A 24,261-nucleotide genomic window follows, 5' to 3' on the forward strand; every position below is an offset into this window, starting at 1 on the left:
CCCTGCGCTCAAAATAAATAAACTTAAAAAAAAAAAAAAAGAACACCCATCTCCTCTTCCCTCACTAACCATCCTCATCCCTTAGTTCTGCAAACTTTGATTTAGCCTTTCAACAGAAGACTGGAGAAAGCTGGTATTACAGAGCAAAGAAGAGATAACTCCAGGGAAAAGGACATGGAGGCCAGAGCTGTCCTGGAAGCTACTAGACCACCAATCATGGCTCCCCATCGCTTCTTACCTTCCATTTTCTCCCCTTTCTCTTGCCTTAAGCTGGTCCTGAAGGCTGAAATTGGCTAATAGACTCGCTTCTCCTCTACATGTTAGTTCTAAAGTTTCCAACAGTTGCTCTTCTAACGACCCCATAAACTGCTTTTTTCCCTTGTTTATGGTCTGTCTTCTCCATTAGGCTGGAAGTTCTATGAAGTAAAGAAGCTCCCAAAGCTTGTCGTCCCTGCTCTCCTGCACTTAGCATGGGACCTGGCACCTGGTGCCACTCAGCGTGCATTTGCCGAATGAAAAATGCATGCATATATAACCCCTAAAAGACAATGGGAGTTCTAGAAGTCCAAAGTCCTTCATGGGCTTGTTTTGAGAACCAAATGACATTGCATGTAAGCAAGTTTGAAAAACATCATAAATTTCTAGTCACATTACATTTTCTGCCCTAAGAAACATCCTCCTTCAGTTAAGCAAACCAACCCGCCATTGTTTTCTTCCTCTCCTTCGTTCACAGGTCGTTCTCTTCAACAAGGAACGATCTCTATACATACCTTCCTTATACCATTCAAACCTTTGTTTCCAAAACCTCACTACAGAAGCACTTCCGTTGTAATGGCTCTGGATTAACTCTAATCACTACAGAATCCCATCTCCACTCACCTTTCCTAATCTTCACATCTCTCTGAAATCTTACGCCTTTGTCGTTCTTGCTCTATGGTCATCAAGATATGTTTGTACACGTGTGCGTGTGCGTGTGTATGTGTGTGTGTGTGTGTGTGTGTGTGTGTGTATGCATGAGTGCACAGCACTTTTTATTGTGGCCATATATGTAACATAAAATTTACCGTTTTAACCATTTCTAATTCAGTGGCAGTAAGTGCATTCATAACGTTGTGCAACTGTCACCACCATCCGTCTCTAGAACTTTTCCCTCATCCCAACAGAAACTCCGTTCTGATTAAACAACAATTCGTTCCCCACTCCCTCACCCTCTGGTAATCTCTACTCTGCTTCCCTTCTCTATGAATTTGCCTCTTTTAGGTACCTCCTACAAGTGAAATTGTGTAAGACTGGTGCTTTTGGATCCAGCTTATTTCACTGAGCATAATGTCCTCGAGGTTCATCCATATTGTAGCACGTGTCAGAATTTCATCCCTTAGGGCTGAATAATATTCCACTGCATGTATTTTTTTTTAAATTTTTTTTTAACGTTTATTTATTTTTGGGGGACAGAGAGAGACAGAGCATGAACGGGGGAGGGGCAGAGAGAGAGGGAGACACAGAATCAGAAACAGGGTCCAGGCTCTGAGCCATCAGCCCAGAGCCCGACGCGGGGCTCGAACTCACGGACCGTGAGATCGTGACCTGGCTGAAGTCGGACGCTTAACCGACTGCGCCACCCAGGCGCCCCACCACTGCATGTATTTAACACATAGCGCCTATCCAGCATTTTTACATAGATGTCCATGCTTCCTCTGTCTTCACAACCGAATTATAAATTTTTTGAAAAGAGTGTTTTAGGATCATACAATGGGAGACCATGAAGAGGCTTCAAGAAGGCTTTAACCCATCATGTTATGAAGGAGGAAGGAGAAACCTAGGAAGGTTAGGTGAGGGAGCAAACCTCACACATCCGCTCAAGCTTCGGCTCCTCGTGACCCCAGCACAGTGGTCATGACACAAAAGCTTGTGAGCGATCCCACTTTCACAAACTTGTTCTGAAGCCCAACACTTACCTGCATTGGTGTATCTGGTTTAAAAGTTGGATTAAGCAATCTGGTGCTTGCTTGGCATTTTTTGAATCAAGCGGACTCCCTTTGTACCTAAGCTAAACCATAACAACAACAGCAAAATGATCACATTTGAGTTAACCATAACTACATAAATTCAGTTCAGGTGTTGCGTGGAAAAGACGTTGCATAGCAAACGTTACTGCTAAACGATTGTGATGAGACACTGTGCTACACGCGGTCTATGCATTACCTCAGGTTCAGTGCCAATAAAGAACAATAAGCTAGGGGTGCCTGGGTGGCGCAGTCGGTTAAGCGTCCGACTTCAGCCAAGTCACGATCTCGCGGTCCATGAGTTCGAGCCCCGCGTCAGGCTCTGGGCTGATGGCTCAGAGCCTGGAGCCTGCTTCCGATTCTGTGTCTCCCTCTCTCTCTGCCCCTCCCCCATTCATGCTCTATCTCTCTCTGTCCCAAAAATAAATAAATATTGAAAAAAAAATTAAAAAAAAAACCAATAAGCTAAAATAGGAAAACCTATAGTCTCCCTGTCACAACGTATATTGAATATTATGAACAAATTGCCATTATAAGTGAGCTTACATTGGTATCGAAGAAAATATAAGACTGTGGGGGGCTTCCCATGTTAGTTAAATGAATGTATGTCAGGGTAAGAGATTCTTCCCAAATGTGCAAAGAAATAACTCTTTAGGGACTTAGAAACAATAGGACATCAAAGGAGGGAACTGAAATTCTTCCAGAGTTCATCCTGCAGACAAGATTACAGGATGGCCTACGTGCGCATCGCTCAAAGATACGCCACCACTCAGCTGACCATCTACCCAAAGCCCACCTCCGCCCTTATCCCAGACGCCTCTCTCATCCAGATGGTCCCCCGCTCCCCTCTCCTCCCGTCTATCATTATAACCGAATCATTGCTTCTGGTAGTTCCGTTGTCTGAGAACACTACCAATGAAACCAAACCATGAGTCTGATTTCCATAGACGTGCATCTGGTCCCACCGTAGCAAATGCACAGGTAATAGCAGTCTCATAAATACAAGCCATAATTCACAAAGGCACTGAAATCAGTGACCATGGCTAAGGCAAATGTACCTCCCCAAAAGAGTGCAGAGAACCCTCACACATAAAGGATATCAACGGTACTGATGGATAACAGGAACTTGTTAAACTCGTAACAAGCTAGCTTTTCATTTTTAGTGGAAAATTACCTCAATTTTTCTTCTCAGGTCTCTAGTGAAGGTTTCGAGGGTTGCGATAATAGCAGAACCTTCTGAGTTCTCCGGCGCAACTGCTGGGGATGGAGTGGAAATGACTTCTGAACAATAAAGAGAGAACATCGGGTAAAACGAACATCTGAGCAGATGGGCCTTCAGAAGCTCGAGGTAGATGTGCTCAGTCTATCAGCTGCTCAGAGGTGGACAGGCAGCTAAGAAGCACAGATACGAGCCGCAGAAGTCCCACGGGGGCCTGGCCGACTCTAGCCGACAAGGCCAGCTTGATCTGAGAGTCCTCGTCGTGAGCACTTCATGCCGCTTCCCACCGAACCTCACTCAAGTGCTCACCTCCTCCAAACTCTCCCAGAATTTTAAATCAGAGCAACTCTGCCTAAGCAGCAGGCAGAGAGAGGTGTTGTAAGAGGTTTTAAAGAGGATGTGATGGGTGGGACATTTCTATGGGGCAACACTGGCATGATGGCTTCTGGGCGCCCCAAGTTTTAGGAGGGCTCGCAAGGGCTCCGGCACTATTAAGGGACTGGCAGGTTGTAGCTCATTTCAGCCTCACAAAAGCCATGTCAAATGGGCTCCGTTGTTCCCCATATTGAACAGAGGGATCCAGTAACTTGTGCAAGCTCCCACCAACAGTGCCAGGATTGGAACCCAAAACAAAAGGCTCCAAGAGAGCAAAGTGGGAAGACCAGAGGCACTTAACCACCAAACTCTAGTATCTCTGGGCTTCCCAGTTTGCTCTCTTGGAGCCTTTCGTTTTGAAATATGGTGGCCTCACTTACGCAGAAGGCCATCCTTCACTGGGGTAGAGTGGATATCTCTAACACAAAAACCGAGCTAATAGCTACCAACTAAAGCAGAGACCCATAATTTTAGGAGCTTTAGGCCCTGAAAACTGCCATCAAGAAGAGTAAAGAGGCAGACATCAACCTGCTAGAAGGACTAGAACATGCTAGAAGTACTTGCTTTGATCTCTAATTTGTGCAACAATTTACTTGTCTTTGAAAGGACAAAATGCTTCAAAATGCTTTGAAAGGACAAAATGCTTGTCTTTGAAAGGCAAAAGCCACTGTGATCTTCAAACTGTAACCCCCTTGGAGTGCGTGCAGGAGCATTCAGTGCTCACAAATCTGTCCCATTCTTGCTTGAATGGCTGGCCGGGCACATAATGTCACCTGCTAAGCCCGTTTCTTCCGTCACCGAGGAGGGGGATTCCGGAGCATCGCCTTCTTCCAGTTTTGATTGTTTGGACTTAGCGAAACTGCCTCCTGATAGGTCTAAAAGCAAGCACAGCACATTAACGATGGCACACCCGTTCCTTCTGTCCCAAATTTTATCTCGTCCTCTTCTTACCAGTTAATACCCAACCTTGGTGAGCAGCCAGCGACACTTGTTCCCTGTGACTCATTACTTACCGGTGACAGCACCAGCATCAAAGCATGACGCGTACTGATGCCAGAAAGAGGACACATGGGAACAGGCACCCCTTCGACGAGCCCTGTAACATTTAGGAACGGCCCGCTTAGCAAGGGACAGGCTGATCCAAATGAAAAGCAGCAGTGGTTAGCATCAAAAGCGCTGCCAGGGCTCAGGCTGAACTGGGAGGTAGCAAGGTAATCTGAGCAGATGGGCCTTCAGAAGCTCATCAGATGGCCCTGCGGAGCGCGCCACCTGCTGGCGACGCTGGAGCTTTACTGCTGCGCTGAGTGTCGCCTCCTAGAGGAGGTCATCTTGGCTGCTCACTAGCTGCCGTGACTCTGAGACCTTCAGCTTCTGAGATGTAAATATAGATCCTCTTTTCAATTTGGCAATTACTCGGTATTTTCTATCTGATGTCCGCTTTCATCCCACACATGTCCTTGCCCCATCTGCGCCCTCCCAGTCTTAGCAGTGGCACCACCCCTGTCAACAGAACCCTCGAATCAGGCTCAACTCCTGTGTTTCCTTACCATCCACGTCTCCTCCATCATCGAGGTCCTGCATACAGAACGAACCCATCCCTCTTTCTACATTCCCACACCATGACCCTGGTCCAAGGCCATCCTCCCCGGAGGACCTCATCAGTCTCGTGCCTCCAACGGTATTGCCTCCCAAATCTCTCTCCTGCCTGAGCTCCACGAAGCAGCAAACTTGTGTTTCCAACTGCTTGGTCAACCACTCCACCTCGAAACCCACTCTATTCTATTCTTCCCACCCCAAGCGCTTTCTTCCCCACCGTGCACTTAGCCCCGCTTAGCTGTGAAGTCATGTGGCTTTGCCCCTTCTCCCCACTGCTCTTTTTCCCCTCTGAAGTGGAAAAATCCAAATTCATTACTCAATAAATACTGTGTGTAACGAGCTGTACGATATGGTGCTGTAGGGGAGAAGCAAAGACACGAGTTTCTCTTTCCGTGCTCTGCTTCTATTCGTGGTCTCCCTGGGGTGGGGAGGGGGGCCTCAGACACCCCACGCATGTTCTCATCTCAAGGTCTTTGGTTCTTGCTGCTCCTCGGACTTGAATCCTTTTCCTCACGGATCTGCCCTGAGCTTTCCTCTGGGCGACCGACGTAAAGTTTCAGTACAACCCCCCCAGCTTTGAAATCTCTTTCCATGTTTTTCCTAGCCTCTATCACAACGTAACACAGTGCGTGTTTTACTTTTCTTGTATATTATCTGCCCTCCCCGCCCCTCCTCCCAACACACACACACACACACACACACACACTGGAAGGTAAGCTCCACTGAAAGCGGGCATGTTTTTTTTCCCCCCCCCCCCCCCCCCATCAGAATAACACTTAGCAAAGTGCCTGGTCTGTAGTAGACACTCAGGAGATGTTCATTGAATGCGTAAATAAGCGAATGCCAAAAAAATCTAAGTTCCTACAAAAAACAAAAAACAAAAAGATGTAAGATACCTTAGGAGTTCCTAAGACGGCAACGGAGGGAGACCCGGAACTCCCTCCTTCATAGACACACACACATTTTCAGAACAATTCCTTCTAAAGAATGGTGGGCTGACTAAACAGCTTTTGCACAGCAAGAGAAAGGGAGACACAGCAATGAAGGGACTCCCCTCTGCAGTGGGGAGGGAAAGTACTAAGGGAAGGGGAACAGATTTGTCTGCTCCGGGGCACAGAATAAAAGCTGTGGTTTAAAAGGGCAACTAGAATATAAAAGATCTAGCCTTAGGAACCTGCCAAACGAGGGGGGACGGGGCTGCTGGAACTCACTCTGGATCAGAGGGGCTGGTGAGCGCCATGGTTTACATTCCCCTTCTACCTTGATAGCACAGATGGAAGCAGGGTTGGGCTGCCAGAGCTGACCTACCTCCACACCAGCCGCGGCCCCAGCCCTCCCATCAAGGGGGTGCCAGTGGAGCACACAGCAGACACCCCTGATCAGCAGTCACTACAGCTCTGGCGGTCTCACCAAGACGCAAAACGCCCTGGAACACTCCAGGCCTGAACCACTTCACCTCCAGACAACTTGCCGGGGCACCTCCCTCCACCTCGGGGCCCTTGCCTGCTTCGGCTCCGGCTGCCCCAACAGAGTACCTTCCGCGTGGAGGCACCCAGGACACCCCAGTCTGCACCCACTTCGGTTTCAACTATCCTGCCGGGATGGCCCTCTACTTACAACGCCTGAGGATGTAGAGAAAAAGGAACCCTCTTGCACTGTGGGTGGGAAGGCAAACTGGTGCAGCCCCTGTGGACAACAGTACGGGAGTTCTTCAAAAAGTTAAAAACAGAACTACCTGATGATCCCGTGATAGCACTATTGGGTATTTACCACCAAAATACAAAAACACTAATTCAAAGGGATACATGCACCCTTATGTTTATAGTCAAATTACGGAATCAACCCAAGTGCCCATCAATTGATGAATGGCTAACGAAGAGATGGTGTATACACACACACACACACACACACACACACACACACACACACAATGGAATATTAGCCATAAAAAAGATCAGCCATAAAAAAGAATGAAATCTCGCCTTTTGCAATGACATGGATGGAGTTAGAGAATACAATGCTAAGCAAAATAAACCAGGCAGAGAAAGACAAATTTCATATGATTTCATTCATATGTGGAATTTAAGAAACAAAGGAGTAAAGAAAAAAAAAGAAAGAGAGACAAACTAAGAAACAGACTCTTAACTATAGAGAACAAACTGGGGCACCTGGGTAGCTCAGTTGGGTAAGCATCCAGCTGTTGATTTCAGCTCAGGCCATGCTCCCAGGGTCATGGGATTGAGCCCCACCATTAGGAGGCTTTGTGCTCACAACAGACAGCCTGCTTGGGATTCTCCTGCTCCCTCTCTCTCTGCCCCTCCCCTGCTCACATGCACTCTCTCTCAAAATAAATAAAGTTAAAAAAAAGGAGAACATCCATAATGTTTACCTCTGTTTATATTGAGCAGTTTGGGTATTACAGGTATAATTATTTTATATTATCTATCAGCAGATTTCTCATCAGATAATTTGCAGGCCAAGAAAAATGGAATGCTATGTATAAAGTGCTGAAAGAAAAAAAAAGGCCAACCATGAATACTTGACCTAGAAAAGTTGTCCTTCAGAAAATGGAAAGAGAGATAAAGACGCTCCCAGACAATTAAAAGCTAAGGCAGCTTATCACCACAAGATCTGCCTTACAAGGAATGCTGAAAGTAGTTCATCAAGACAAAAATGAAAGGATACTAATTAGTAACGTGAGAACATGTGAAAATATGTCACATTTTCAAGTATGTATATAGTCAATATCAGAATATTGTAATATGGTGGTATGTTAATCACTTAACTCTAGTACAAAGAATGAAAATATCAGAAATAACTATACCCATAATGTAATGTGTGCCCAATAGGAACAGAGATAAATTGTGACGACAAAAACATAAAATTTGGGGGAATTTGTATGGAATAAAACTTAAGTTGTTACCAGCTTGAAACAGACTATTAGATATCTAAGACCTTATATGTAAGCCTCATAGTAATGACAAAGCAAAACCTATACAAAAGGGAATATACAAGCATCACCAATTCACAAAAGAGAGGAAGAGATTAACAAAGGAACTACAAAGCAGCCAGAGAACAATAAGATGACATTAGGAATTCCTTACCTATCAATGGCTAAATGTAAATAGACCGATTTAAAAAATGGGCAGAGGATCTGAATACACATTTTTCCAAAGAAGACATCCAGATGGCCAACAGACACATGAAAAGATGCTCAACATCAGTCATCATCAGGGACATGCAAATCAAAACCACAATGAACTATCACCACACCTGTTAGATTGGCTGAAATCAGGGAAACAAGAAACAAGTGTCAACAAGGAGATGGACAAAAAGGAATCCTCATGCACTGTTGGTGAGAATGTAAACTGGTACAGCCACTGTGGAACCAGTATGGAGGTTCCTCAAAACATTAAAAATAGAAATACCATAGGATCCAATAATTCCATTACTGAGGGGCATTTACCCAAAGAAAATAAACTGGAAGAGATCTATGTACCCCTACGTTTATTGCAGCATTATTTACAACAGCCAAGAAATGAAAGCAACCTAAGTATCCATCAATAGACAAATGGATAAGGAAGGTACGAGGTGTGTGTATATTATATGTGGCATTTAAGAAACACAGCAGATGAACATAGGGGAAGGGAAGCAAAAATAAGATAAAAACAGAGGGAGACAAACCATAAGAGACTCTTAAATAGAACAAACCGAGCGTTGCTGGAGGGGTCGGGGGATGGGTTAAATGGATGATGGGCATTAAGGAGGGCACTTGTGGGGATGAACACTGGGTGTTATATGTAAGTGATGAATCACTAAATTCTACTCCTGAAATCATTATTACACTATATGTTAGCTAATTTGGATTTAAATTAAAAAATAAAAAATAAAATATATAAAGAAGTTATAAAACTCAACACCCCCCAAAACATATAATCCAATTAAAAATGGGCAGAAGAAATGAGCTGAGAAGGACTCCCGACACTCAGCCAGCAAGGAAACAGAAGACCAAATCCTCCAGCTATGTGGAACTGAATTCAGCCAACAACCTGAATGAGTTTTCAAGTGGATTTTCCTCCAGAACCTCATCCTCTGGCACCTTGTTCGGCCTTGGGAAACCCAGAGCAGAGAACCCAAAGCAGCCCCCACCCTCCTGATCTACAGAACTGTAAGATAATAGATCTGTATGGTTCCAAGCATGTATTTGATCTGAGTGGTTTTAAGTTTGCGGTAACTTGTTATGGTAGCAATAAAAACCTTATATGTAGAAGACTAAAAAAAAAAAAAAAAAATTGTTTTTTAAATAGGCCAAAGAAATGAACAGATATTTCTCTGAAGAAATACAGATGGCCAACACACGCATGAAAGATTCTCAACATCACTCATCAGAGAAATGCAAACTGAAACTACAATGAGGTATCACCTAACACCTGTCAGAATCGCTGAAATCAATAACACAAGAAACAAGTGTTGGTGAAGATATGGAGAAAAAGGAACCCTCTTGCACTGTTGGTGGGAACATAAATTGGTGCCGCCACTATGGAAAACAGTATGGAGGTTCCCCCAAAAGTTATAAATACATACATACGTACATATACACATAAATAAAAGGGAGGCCTGGGTGGTTAAGTCAGTTGAGTGCCCGACTCTTGATTTCGGCTCATGTCATGATCCCAGGGTCGTGGGATTGAGCCCCACATCAGGTTCTGCACTGAGCATGAAACCTGCTTGGGATTCTATCTCTCTTTCCCTCTGCCCCTCTCCCCTGATTGCACACACTCTCTAAAATAAAATAATAATACTTAAAAATAGAGCTACCCTACAATCCAGTAACTACACTACTGGGTATTTGTGAAAAAATACAGAAACACTAATTTGAAAGGGGTACATGCAAAAAAAAAAAAAAAAAAAAGAGAGAGAGAGAGAGAGAGAGAGAGAAGGCCAAATGAAGAAATCTACTCTTAACTATAGAGAACAAACACGGTGGCCAGAGGGGAGGTGGGTATGGGGATGCATGAAATGGGTGATGGTGCACTTGTCACGATGAGCACTGGGTAATGTATGGAAGTGCTGAATCACTATATTGTACATGTGAAACTAACATAACACTGTATGTTAACTATACAGGAATTTAAAATAAAAAAGTTCTATTAAACATTTGATTAAAAAATAAAATGAAAATCATATCAAATGTCATTTCCAACTATAATGGTATAAAACTAGAAATCAATTACATCAAATAAGGAAAAATAGAAAAAACAAACACATAGAAGCTAATAACATGCTATTAAACAACCAATGGCTCCATATAGAAATCAAAGAAAAATTCAAATAATGCTTGGCGACAAATAAAAATGAAAACACAAGGATCTAAAATTTTTGCATTGCAGCAAAAGCAGTTCTAAAGGGGAAGTTTATAGTGACATAGATCTACCTAAAAAAAACAACAAAAATCTCAAATAAAGAGTGAAAGATTACACCTAAAGAAACTAGAAAAAATAAAGACCAAAGTAAACAGAAAAGGAAGATTAGAGCAAATATAAATGAAGTACAAGCAAAATTTAAAAGCTCATTGAAACCTAGAATTGGTTCCTTGAAAAGACAAACAAATTGATAAACTGTGAGCAAGTTTATCAAGCAAAACTTGAAAAATATGAAAAAAAAAACCCTACTGATACCACAGAGATTAAAACAAATTATAAAGGAATACTATAAAAAGTTCTATGAAAACAAATTGGGCAAACCAGGAGATGGGTAATGCCCAGAAATATAAAATTTAGCAAAAATTGAGTAAGGAAGAGAGAAAATCTGAAGAGATTGATTACAAGTAAGGAGATAAATAAGTAGCCCAAAACTTCCCAACAAGCTAAACTTTATGACCACATGACTTTACTGGTAAACTCTATCAAAGAATATTAATCCTTGAGGTGCCTGGGTGGCTCAGTAGGTTAAGCACCGGACTCTTGATTTCAGCTCCGGTCATGATCTCACTATTGTGAGACTGAGCTCCATATTGGACTCCAAGCTGAGCAGGAAGACTCCCTGGGATTCTCTCTCTGCCTCTCTCTCTCTCTCTGCTCCTCTCTTGCTTGCGGTCTCTCCCTCTCTCTCAAAATAAACAAACATTTGGAAAAGGAAAGAATATAAATCCTCCTCTCAAACACTTCCCCCAAAACAGAAGAGGAGAGCACATTTCCAAATTCATTTTATGAGGCCAGTGCTACTATAATATCAAAATCAGAAAAAGAGGCCACAAGAAAATTATAGGCCAGTGTACTTGATGAACATAGATGCAAAACTCCTTAACATCATATTACCAAACTGCATTTACCAACTCATTAAAATGGTCGTCATGATCAAGCACGATTTATTCCGGGGATGCAACAGTTCAATATCTGCAAACCAACAGGATACGTAACATTCACAAGAGGAAGGATCAAAACCATATGGTCATCTCAACAGGTGCAGAAAAAGCATTTGACAAAATACAACATCCATTCATGTTAAAAAGTCTCAACAAAGTTAGTTTGGAGGAACATACCTCACATCACAAAGGCCGGTCATGAAAAACCCACTGTTAACATCACACTCAATGGTGAAAAAGTGAACACTTTTTCTCTAAGATCAGGAATAAGACATGGATGTCTACTCCTACCACTTTCATTCAACCCCGCACTGGAAGCCCTAGCAGTCACAACTGACAAGGAAAAGAAATAAAAGCATCCATACTGGTAAGGAATAAAACTCTACTCACAGATGGCATCAAAGATACTAGGGATATAGAAAACCCAACAAAACCTCTACCAAATATGCTCAGAATGACTAGATTTAGCACAGTTTCCAGAGACGGAATATATGCAAATCTTCTGCATTTATTATACACTCATAAAGTAGAAGAGAAATTAATAAATCAATCCCATCTATAATTATACCACAAAGAACTTACCTAGTAAAACAAACGTAACCAAGGAGGTGAAACACCTGTACACTGAGAACTGTAAGACATTGATGGAAGAAATTAAAGACAATATAAATGCCAAGATATGCCATGTTCATGGACTGGAAGAATTAATATTTGTTAAAATGTCCATACTACCCAAAGCAACCTATAGATTCAGTGTAATCCCTATCCACACGGCAACAGCATTGTTCACACATCTCAGAACAAATGATCCTAAAGTTGATATGGAACCACGCAAGACTGCAAAGCCAAAGCAATCATGAGAAAGAAGAACAAAACTGGAGGTATCACAACAAGGTACAAATCACTATCTTTAAGAGATACTTTCACTCTCATGTTCACTGCAGCATTATTAACAATAGCCAAGACATGGAAATAATGAAAGTGTCCGTCAGCAGATGAATGGACAAGGAATATGTGGCATATATACACTATGATATATCATTCAGTGATTAAAAGATGGAAATCCTGGCATTTGTGACAATATGGTTGGACCTGAAGGCACTATGCTAAGTAAGCCAGATAGAGAAAGTATTGTATGATCTCTATCACTATATGATGATGCATGTATAATCTAAAAAACCGAACTCCTCAGAAGATGAATTGTTGGTTTCCAATAGTGGGGGTAGGGAGGAAATGGATGAAGTTGGTCAAATGGTATATACTTCATGGTCAAATGAGGTTATAAGATGAATACGTTTGGGGAATGTAATGTATAGCATGATGACTACAGTTAGCAATACTGTATTGAATATTTGAAAGTAGCTAAAAGAGTATATCTTAAAAAAATTCTCACACACAAAAAAACTATTTGAAGTAACCTATGTATTGACCTTATTGTGGTAATCCTTTTGCAACATATACATATATCATATTGTATACCTTATTCATTATTTGTCAATTAAATCTCAATAAAGCTGGAAAATAAAATTTATAGAAGCATAAAATTTCCTTGAACAACTATGTCAACCTTAAAGAAGAGTCAAGAGGATCAACTCTCCCTATTAGATAGCAAGATGTGCTATGAAATTAGAGTAATAAAAAAAAGATAGTATTAGTGTGATAATCCAGACAGACCTATGAAACGCTAAGGAGCTCCCAGAGATTGACCTACATTTATATGGGAACTTAATATTTGACAGAAAGCATCTTAACACCAGGGGAATAATAAAAATTATTTAGAGGTGACACAAAAGACTTAAAATCACTAAATGATTTTAACATCTGGATCATTACTAAAGCCATATGAAACTAAGAAATCCACCTGGATAAGAGATTTCAGTGTGTAAGACAGAAGTCTAAAATTAAAAGAAAATTAAAAGAGTATCTTGGTTATCTAGGGAAACAGATAAGCATTACCAAAGGGGGGGAAAAAAAGCAAACAAACCCAAATAATTGGGTTACATTAAAGTTGAGCAATCCTGCCCTGTAAAGAAACTTAACACAATTTTAGTAGGCAGACAATAGATTGGAAGATGTTTGCAAAAAGATAAAAGATACAAAAAGATAAAGCAAAAGAGATTGACATCTAGAATATTCAAGCAGCTACTTTAAAAAAAGACAAGACAGAAACCTCAATGAAAAAGAGTGCAAGAGATATCAAAAGGAATTTACAGAAGAAGAAACCCTAAAGACACACAAGCATATAAAGAGATATCTAGCTTAGTTATCAGAGAAATGGAAATGTAAAACAATGAAATATCAGGTTGCCCTATTAGACTGACAAAACTTGGAAAGCTGCGTAATGCCAACTATTAGTGGGGGTACAGAAATTTAGAAACACTTTGTACTTCTTGTGGGAATTTATAATCATACCATTCAGGAGAGCAATTAATCTCATTAGGGTGCATAAGAAGATACACATAATGGTGTCCATTACTTTTGATGATGACATGGAATTAAAAGTCATTGGTATCCATTACTGAGAGAGGATAGGCAAAGTGTAGTAGATACATAACAGGAGTACTAGAGCAATGAATATATATCTTAAAAACTGCTGAGTAAAATAAGAAATGAGATATAACAATACTATTTACATAAAATTACATGCATTTACTTTACTATTTTATAAGAACATATATAAACAAAGGTTGAGTATTAAACATTTTACAAGGTGAGGGAAATGGGGAGATATTGGTCAAAGGGTACAAACTTCCAATGATAAGATTAAGAAATTCCGGGGATCTAATGTACAGCATGGTGATTTTAGTTAGCAATATACAGCATGGCGATTTCAGGTCAGATTTTAGTGTTATATACTTGAAAGTTGCTAAGAGAGTAGGTCTTAATTGTTCTCACCACAAAAAAGAAAATGGTAGGGGTGCCTGGGTGGCGTAGTCGGTTAAGCGTCCAACTTCAGCCAGGTCACGATCTCGCAGTCTGTGAGTTCGAGCCCCGCGTCGGGCTCTGGGCTGATGGCTCAGAGCCTGGAGCCTGTTTCCGATTCTGTGTCTCCCTCTCTCTCTGCCCCTCCCCCGTTCATGCTCTGTCTCTCTCTGTCCCAAAAATAAATAAACGTTGAAAAAAAAAATTAAAAAAAAAAAAAAGAAAATGGTAAATGCTCTGATGTAATCATTTTCCAATATATAAGTGTATCAAATCAATGTGTATTCTACCCAGTGAAAATTTATTCAAGAATAAGAGGCATTTTCATACAAGCAAAAATTGAGACATTCATTCCTACAAGCAGACCTTCACAAAAGATATATTTTAGGCAGAAAGAGGTCCCCAAAAATGTGGAAGTGTAAGACACAGGAAAAATGTAAGCAAAATGGTAAATATATAGGTGTATAAAACTGGACATTACTACATAAAACAATGTCTTAAGGTTTAAAATTAAAATAAAGGACACTACCACATGTTGTGGTTGGGGCAGGCTAATGGGATTCAAGAGTCTTAAGTTCCTATACATAATCTAGGAGGAAAATAATGTTATTGATTAGACTTTAAAAAGTTATGTATGTTATGATTTCTAAGTCAACCAGTAAATGAAAAGAAATAGAGTATATAAATGATTAGAAGAAGAAATAGAATTAAGAATAAAATACATAAAATGCTTAAGCAAAATGAGAAACACTCAAGCAAAATAATATGAGAAACAAACAAAATGTTTGGGTCACACAGAAAGTACAAAATATATTGGTAGATACAACCCAAATACAGGAGTATTACATTAAATGTAAATGGACTAAATACTCCAGTAAAAATACATACTATTATATGAGGGCTGGGGGAGTCCAATTATAGGCTGCTTACAAAGGATATCTGTAACATGAGTATATATATGTTATGCATAAAAGGATAAAAAACTTATACCATGCCAATGCTTAACAAAAGAAAGAAACTTCAAGACAAAAACATTACTGAATATAAAGGCAGTCACTTTGTAATAAAAATTTCAGTATTATGTGGATACACCATTTTATATTCATAAGAACCTAAATATATTTTATACAAAGCAAAATTGAACAGAACCAGAAAGAGAAATTGGTGAGTCCACAAACATAATGAGAGGTTTTGACGTACTACTCTCAACAACTGATAGAACAATTAGACTGAAAAAAATTAGTAAGAATATAAAATTTGAAGAACATAGTTAAGAAAAGTGACTTAATGGATGTACATTTGTATAGATATTACAGTAACTGTGAAATATACTCTCTTAACAAGTTAGCTTTTTAAAAAGGTTGACATATACTGTGTCAGAAAGTATATCTCAAGATTTCAAAGGATTAAGTTATACAGACTCTAGCCACAATGTGTCCTCTAGCCACAATGCAAACAAACCAGAAAAGAGTAACAGAATCATAGCTAAAAGAAAATCCCCTACCATTGTGAATCAGGAAATACACATCCAGAGCACCTGGGTGGCTCAATCAGTTAAAACATCCGACTCCTGATTTCAATTCAGGTGATGACCCCACAGTTTGTGATTAGAGCCTGAGTCAGACTCTGCACTGACAACATGGAGACTGCTTAGGATTTTCTATCTCCCTCTCTCTTTGCCCCTCCCCTGCTCACGTACATTCTTTCTCTCTCTGTCTCAAAATAAATAAACTTAAAAAAAGAAAAGAAAAGAAATACATTTCCAGGTAATCTTTGGGTCAAAGAAAAAAATTTTAAAAATAGAAAATACTTCAAAGTGATAATGTATGTTACAATGTGTGGCACTCACCTATAATGATAAGAAATGTACACCATTAAAAATGTAGAACGTAGGAAATCATGTATGAGACTATCTTTGACTTTTTGGTAGGGAAGAATTTCTCAAGACTAAAAAGTGCTAACCATAGAGAAAAGATTAATAAATTAGAATTCATCAAAATTAAAAACTTTATCCGAAAAACCAGCCATAAAAACCTACAGTGAGAGCATCACAAAAAGAGAAGGTGCAAACCGCATAGTGGAAGAAGACATTTACAAGACCTATAGCCAAGTCCTCAACATACGAAGAGTTCCTAGGAAGAGATATAAAAAGACCATCCTTTAGACAAGTGGGCAAGACATTTTAGACACTACACAAAAGAGGAAATTCAAATGGCTAACATACAAGATGATGCTTAATCTTATTCGGGGATATTCAAATGAAAACTTCAACGTGTGTACATACATAAACACACACAGAAATTTTAAAATCCCAAGGGTTGGGTAACATGAAGCAACACAACTCTTGTACACAGCTGATGAGAAAGCAAATTGCTACAACCAGTTTGGAAAACCGGTTTGGCACATCTTCAATAGTTAAAGATATATAAACTCTGTGGTCTACCAATTCTATTCCTAAAACTATACCTAGAGAACATTTTACACATAGGTACCAGGAGAAACGTGTGCAATTCTGCATGGTGGCATTATTTATAAACAACCCAAACTGCAAACAATCCAAATGTCCCACCGTCCTAGGACAGATGAAATATGCTCTATTCATATAACTGAATGTTATGCTGTGAGTAAAACGAATACACTTTCACCCACACCCATCAGCATGAATAGATTTTACAAATGATATTGACCAGAAGCAGGCCACATGAAATTTACACAGTATGACCCCACTTGTTTGTATTTTACATGAGATAAAACTACACTACATATTATTTAGGGATGCATACCAAGAAAGAATAATAAAGAAAAGCAACAGAAACCTTTTCACGAAAGTCAGGACTGTTATTATCTCTTCAAGGGATGGAGGGAAGTAACAGAACATGATCCAGTGTGGAAGCATGCTAGGTCAGCGACAATATTCTAGTTCTCGCTCTGGGTTGTGGTTACACACATGTTCGCTTTAGAACCATTCTTTAAACTGTGCACATATTTTACATTCTCTTCTGAAGGTAGGATATGTATCACAATGTAGAAATGAAAAAAAAAGAAAAGCACTGGAATCCAACACAAAATTAAGGCTAATGGGCTCCCATGAAGGGGGAAAGGGCAGGGATGGATTTGGGGTGGTGCCTACCAAGATTGGGAGACAGCAATGTTCTTTTTCTTAACCTGGATGTTGATTCACAGATGTTTGTTGTGTTGACATACCGCACATAATATATGCTACATATAATATATAGCCATTTGAATCTTCCGGATACCTCATTTAAAATGTAAAGAGAAAACAAACTATTCAGGAACATCATCAAGAGTGGCTAGGTACTATCCTAATTCACAGCACTGTGAACAGGCCTGCCTGAAAACCTTATCATAAACTGTAAGTGACCAACTTACTTGAGAGTGGAAAGAACCCTTGGACCAGATCCTTAGCAAAGTGCCCCCACTGAGGCCGGAGAAGAGGTAGCTGGCCCCAAGCTATATGCTTCTTGAAACTTCTTGGTCCTGAACAAACCACACCCCGCCCCCGTGTCTCCTTGACCTTCATGCACTTTTTTTTTCTTTAATTTTTTTTTTCAACGTTTATTTATTTTTTTTGGGACAGAGAGAGACAGAGCATGAACGCGGGAGGGGCAGAGAGAGAGGGAGACACAGAATCGGAAACAGGCTCCAGGCTCTGAGCCATCAGCCCAGAGCCCGACGCGGGGCTCGAACTCACGGACCGCGAGATCGTGACCTGGCTGAAGTCGGACGCTTAACCCACTGCACCACCCAGGCGCCCCAGACTTTCATACACTTTTTGAGCAGGTAAGCAGATCACAGTGCTCTCTCCAACACTCTGTAGAGTGATTTTTCTCTGCTGCAATTAGAATAACAGCCCAGCCTGTCAAAAGCAAATTAATTTTGCTTTATTCTGCAAAGATTTTAGTGCTCTCTCACCTCTGTCTTCCAAGTTTTGCAGCTTATGTTTGAACCCAGTACTTTTCGTCAACGATTCTTGGTCCACCATCTCAGAAAAAAAAAAAAAAGAAAAGAAAAAGAAAAAAGAAAAGGCCATAAATGTCTATTAAAATAACAAATGGTGCTACATCATCCCTTAAGAAGGAATAAGTACATTATGCAAGTATAATATTAGTTCTAGAAAACCAGTTGAATAACAATTAAATAGTACCTTAGATACATTTTCTTCAACTTCTGAGTGCTCCAAGGAAGACAGATCGCTCAGTGGGTGGGGACTTTGAAGTTCTGAATGTTAGAACAGTTTCAAGGGAATAAACAAGCTTAGAAGCAACGTCAGGTAATAAACTTCAGTCTCTATATTAAATATGACCATCCAAAAAATGGTACTAAATGAAAACAAACAAACAAAAAAAACTTGCACCTTTCAGGGCATGTATGGTTATTAGGTTTGTAGATCTGTAGATAAAATCAAGAGCCTCAACTAAATCAGCCCCTTTCATAGCTGCCCACCACCTGGCCCCAAATATACAGGCAAGGCTCCTACTACCTCAAGTTTGTGATCTTTCTTCCTCCTCTCATGGTTCCACTTCCTTATTTCCTCTTACTCTCTAACAGTATATTTTTCTTTTTCTCTTCGCCTTACTCCTTTCCTGCCGGTGGCGGCCAAGCTAAGAGGTTGTCAGTCACGTCCTTACGGACTGCTCTCATGTGCTTGGCAATGTGCTAAGCTGTGGAATTGATCAAGCAGAACAAACCAAAACCCCTAGCCTTACAAAAGATGTGAATAGTTTTTCATAAAATACAGTGGAGGTTAAGATACACCTAGCGGAACAAAGGTTGGCAAACTCTGGCCCCTCAAGTCAAATCCAGTCTACCACCTGGTTTTATAAAGTTTTATGGAAACACAGCCATGCCCGTTGGTTTACATCTTGTCTGTGGTTCATCTGGGGCTACAACTGCCAAGTTGAATAGTTGCAACAGAAACTATAGGGGCCAAAAAGCAAAAAAAAAAAAAAAAAAAAAAAAAAAATTTACTATCTGGTTCTTTACAGAAAAAGTCTACCAATCCCTGTTATAAGTCATCACCTGAGTTTTTGTGCTTCTTTAAAGATGAACACAAGCTAATCTCAAATGTTAAAGCAAAATTAAAACAATATCCTCTGTTTTTTGCTAATGAGGAAATTAAAGAAAAGATAGTATTTGTACTTTTAACAGATATTCAAAACAACTTTTTGTTTAGTTCTAAGTATTTTTCCTAAAATATAAGGTTTTTTTCTATGTAAATCAACAGAAAATCAGGTACCTGCTTTCTGGGCAGAATCTTCAGGAGTTAAAAGGGCAGAACCACTCTGAAATTTTGTTCCAGAAATTTTTGGAGGTATGGAATTATTTTGGTTGGAGGTATCTTTCCATAGCGGTATTAGAAGTTTAGCCTAAAATATAGTACCTTTTTAAGAGTGTTAACATTCATAACCCCTCAAAATAGTTTTTAGAAACTCCAATACATTTCTAATACCTTTTAACATAATTTAAGGGGGCACCTGGGTCATGATCTCATGGTTTGTGGGTTCAAGCCCCGTGTTGGGCTCTGTGCTGGCAATGTGGAGCCTGCTTGGGATTCTCTCTCTCTCCTTCTCTCTTTACCCGTTTCCCCACTTGCTCACTCGCTCTCTCTCAAAATATATAAACAAACTTAAAAAATAAAAAAAAATTAAATGCTTTAAGTGTTGGATTTGCTCCATTTGAAAATAAACACTAAGACCATAAGATCCTAGACTTGGAAGCACATGGTCATATATCAATTCATAATTCTAACTCAAAGATAAGTCTAATCAAAGTTCTCAAAGTAGGGAACACAGCATCAGCAGCACCCCAGAACTTGACAGAAATGCAAATTCCAGAGCCCCATCTATTATTTACTCAGTCAGCAACAATGGGATGGAACCTAGCAATCTGCATTTAAACAAGCCTTCTTGGTCATTCTGATGATCCCTACAGTTTGAGAACCACGTCTTATAAATAAAGTTTTATTGAAACGCAACACGCCCATTCACTTTAGGTATTGTTCATGGCTGCTTTCATGCTACGGTGGAAGAGATGTATAGTCACCACAGAAAATATTACAATCTTCTGTGTCTAGAATGTTAACAATATTTACATCTAACCCTTCACAGAAAAAGTTTGCTGATTCCTGCCCTAAATTATCCTCTTATACTCCAACACAAAGAAATGAATTTTGGATGCTAATATTTGTACAAACTCAGTAACGCCCTTGCCGGAAAATAAACAGACTTCCTGTCAGTTGCAGAGCTTAAATGTATGGATTCTCAAAGCTTTGATGTTTGAGGTTATTTCAAACAAAAGCTGTATGTACTTTAAATTTTTCTTTTGGCCTATTTCTAACGGATAACTCCTATTAGTTTGAACTATTCAAACAAATATTTAGGTCCTCACTCTGGCTCACAGGTTTAAACTATAAGCTATCTTCGTCGGTATAGAACAGGACAGTCCCTTAGATTCACAGAGGACAGAGGATGGAAGGCGGCAGGTGGGGACAGATAACTAGCTGTGATGGGAGTACTAAGCACATTATATTTCTGCACGGGTGGGCAGGGTGCTGCCGATGCCCTGAGAATCCCAGAAGCCGCCCCCTTAGAAAACTCACATACGTGGCACTATATGTGTAGCCTATATAGTTCATTTTACAAAGAACAAAAACCAAGTATTTAGAGGAGTAATTCAGCTATGAACAGGAAAAATTGGCTTTGAATTTGTCTGGACAACACTAGTGTCCAATTTTTTTTTTTTTTAACGTTTATTTATTCTTGAGAGAGAGACAGAGCATGAGCAGGGGAGGGGCAGAGAAAGAGGAAGACACAGATTCTGAGGCAGGCTCCAGGCTCCGAGCTGTCAGCACAGAGCCCGACGCGGGGCTCAAACTCACGAACTGCAAGATCATGACCTGAGCTGAAGCCAGATGCTTCACTGACTGAGCCACCCACATGCCCCAGTGTCCAATATTTTTAGCTATGTTATTTTGTTATTTTTTTAACGTTTATTTTTGAGAGACAGAAAGAGAGAGAGAGAGATAGAGTGTGAGAGGGGTGGCAGGAACGCAGAGAGAGGGAGCCACAGAATCAGAAGCAGGCTTCAGGCTCCAAGCTGTCAGCACAGAGCTCGACACGGGGCTGGAACTCACAAGCTGTGAGATCATGACCCGAGCCGAAGTCAGACGCTTAACCGACTGAGCCACCTGGGTGCCCCCTTAACTATGTTACTTTAAAACAAGAATAACCAAAGTGAATTCAGAAACTTTGAGGGTTTATTCAATATCTATGTAAGCCTGAAGTCATTTCAACCACTTACAAAGATTTAAATGTTTAAGTCATTAAAACCTTTAGAAATAACAGGTCAGCCACCTGAAAACCAAGGGAAGAATTAAACCAAGAAGTTTATTTCAAAGTGTTAATTCAGAGAGCATATATTTACAGGAAGTCAGGATAGCCCAGATCTTAGCATCATTCGTAATAAACATCTTTCAACAAATTTGGCAACAGTGAAGAAAGATCCTGAACTGTTTACCCAAGATTCACACTAAATAACCATTTATAAGACCTTGCAATTTCTATTGACAGCGATTTATGTACCAACAAACTACTGGTTATTCTCCTATTCCTGAAAGAAGATTTTTTTTTTTTTTTTTGAGAAATAAATGACATTTAACCCTAAACAGATTGAACTGTTTCATGCTAATGCCCTAGGGGCACATGGCAGCCCAGATCAAATTTACTTACTTCGTCCTTCTCATGGTCACTGCCGCTGCTGGGGGGGGGAAATGGCAAAACTAAAAGAAAAGAAGTGTACAACGGGGAAGTTTGCCCATGAGACGTACAAAAATTCATTTCTCCCTCTCTCCCAGTTATACATGCCCATACTAGAAGTGATTCCCACATCCTGAAGTGTGCTCACATGTGTAGCTCTTAAGATCCCTTTCTAATATCCGCCTTGTTCCTGATACCTCACCCCCCCGACATGAATTTTATGCTCCAGACCCTACCTCTGATGCTGTCCTCACGTCAATTTGTCCTCGTAATTTTACCTCATTTAAAATATTTCCTCTTCTGCACACCTGAGTGCTGGTCTTTCCCAAGGATTAGCTCAAATCCACCTGCCTCTTCCTTGAAGCTTCTCCTAGCTCCTTCTTCTAGCTCATGCTAGATGATCCTTATCTGAACTCCTACTCCATTTATCTGTAGCTCATATTTAATTATCGGTCAATTCTACCTTCTCTCATATGGTTTCGTGGACGTACATGTTGGCCTTTCCAATGTAATCGTAGCAGGGAAGGGAGGGCACGTAATCAGTTTGTCTTTGGTACCCTCCCTCCTTCCGTCACATAACTGAAAAATGCCTGATTTATTTGAAAAACGACTTGAAAGAAGACACGGACCAAACTCACTTCTCACACTACTTCTAATTCTCGTCTTTTTTCTCCCGGAATACGGTCTTAGGGATTTCCTTTTTTGGTTACTGGTCCAAGATCGTTCACTGGTCCCAGTACTCGAATCCTGATCACTCTCTGAGAAGAGGTGTTTCCTGTAATTGAACTTTCACAAGCACAGATGAGAAATGAGCACTATTCACAGGGTGTCAGTGTCCTTTATGTACAATTAAACATATCGCTACAGGGTCAGACAAAAGACCGGTAACTCCTTCTAGAAGACTGCGCTCTCCTGTAGTGTAAAGGCAGAGAAGTAAGGAGTGGGGAGAAAAAGAACAGGTTTCATCAGTCAGTTCTCAACCAAACTGCTGTTGTGAGGGATGGGAGTCCTCTCTCATCAAAAATAGTTGCAACTGAAGAGACCATAGGTGACTGTTCAGAAGCTGACATACCTGAATATCATCCCAACACTTTTAACTTCAAAATATTATTGCAAGTGACAGAAGAATTTATAAAAATACTTTTTGCAATGACAAGCATTTCATTTAGAGTACCTAAAAGTCGAACAAGGGAGTAATTTCTATTTAAACCTCAAAGTATTTTTGAAAGTAAGACTAGCCTGGGGCGCCTGGGTGGCTCAGTTGGTTAAGCATCGAACTTCGGCTCAGGTCATGATCTCATGGTCCGTGAGTTCAAGCCCCGGGGCCGGGCTCTGTGCTGACAGCTCAGAGCCCGGAGCCTGCTTCGGATTCTGTGTCTCCTTCTCCGCCCCTCCCCTGCTCAAATCCTGGGGGTGGGAGAGCTTTAAAAATTTCCAGGGCCTAAACATCACCCTAGATCAGTTAAGTCAGAATCTTTGGGGGAATGGACCCAGGCTCCAATAGTCTCATCAGCTTTCCTAGCGTGTTTCCAGTTCAAAGACTGAGCAGCAGAGAGTGAGGACCATTGCTAAAAGCAAGCCAGATGGAGACTTAACTTGATGAAAGCCCATGATCTCAATTAAAAAAATTTCATTTAGGGGCGCCTGGGTGGCGCAGTCGGTTAAGCGTCCGACTTCAGCCAGGTCACGATCTCGCGGTCCGTGAGTTCGAGCCCCGCGTCGGGCTCTGGGCTGATGGCTCAGAGCCTGGAGCCTGTTTCCGATTCTGTGTCTCCCTCTCTCTCTGCCCCTCCCCCGTTCACGCTCTGTCTCTCTCTGTCCCAAAAATAAATAAACGTTGAAAAAAAATTTTCATTTAATGTTCATTATAGAGTTTTTAAAATGCACTGACTATGGACTTGGAGCAGTGTGCTCCCTGAAGTGAGAGGCACACAGAAAGGGTGTAAGTTGGTGCAAATAGGAATGAAAAAAAACCACGTTATGGACTCACAGTAAATAATTTCATTT

General features: G+C 40.6%; 1 protein-coding gene across 1 annotated transcript in view; it reads right to left on the bottom strand.

The window, feature by feature from the left end:
* The window catches only part of SYCP2L (synaptonemal complex protein 2 like), a 108,879-nt gene that overhangs the window by 23,756 nt on the left and 60,862 nt on the right, over nt 1-24,261 (bottom strand). Inside the window, exons 19-26 of the mRNA XM_040460497.1 lie at nt 22,893-23,040; nt 22,228-22,277; nt 19,737-19,866; nt 18,645-18,718; nt 18,413-18,482; nt 4,371-4,472; nt 3,178-3,284; nt 1,956-2,047 (exon numbers count right to left, since the gene is read on the bottom strand). Of these exons, the coding sequence (XP_040316431.1) occupies nt 1,956-2,047; nt 3,178-3,284; nt 4,371-4,472; nt 18,413-18,482; nt 18,645-18,718; nt 19,737-19,866; nt 22,228-22,277; nt 22,893-23,040 (773 nt within the window). The remainder of the gene's footprint in view (nt 1-1,955; nt 2,048-3,177; nt 3,285-4,370; nt 4,473-18,412; nt 18,483-18,644; nt 18,719-19,736; nt 19,867-22,227; nt 22,278-22,892; nt 23,041-24,261) is intronic.

Source organism: Herpailurus yagouaroundi, unplaced genomic scaffold (genome assembly GCF_014898765.1).
Source record: "Herpailurus yagouaroundi ecotype Mexico unplaced genomic scaffold, PumYag 250, whole genome shotgun sequence".
Classification (NCBI taxonomy): Eukaryota; Metazoa; Chordata; class Mammalia; order Carnivora; family Felidae; genus Herpailurus; species Herpailurus yagouaroundi.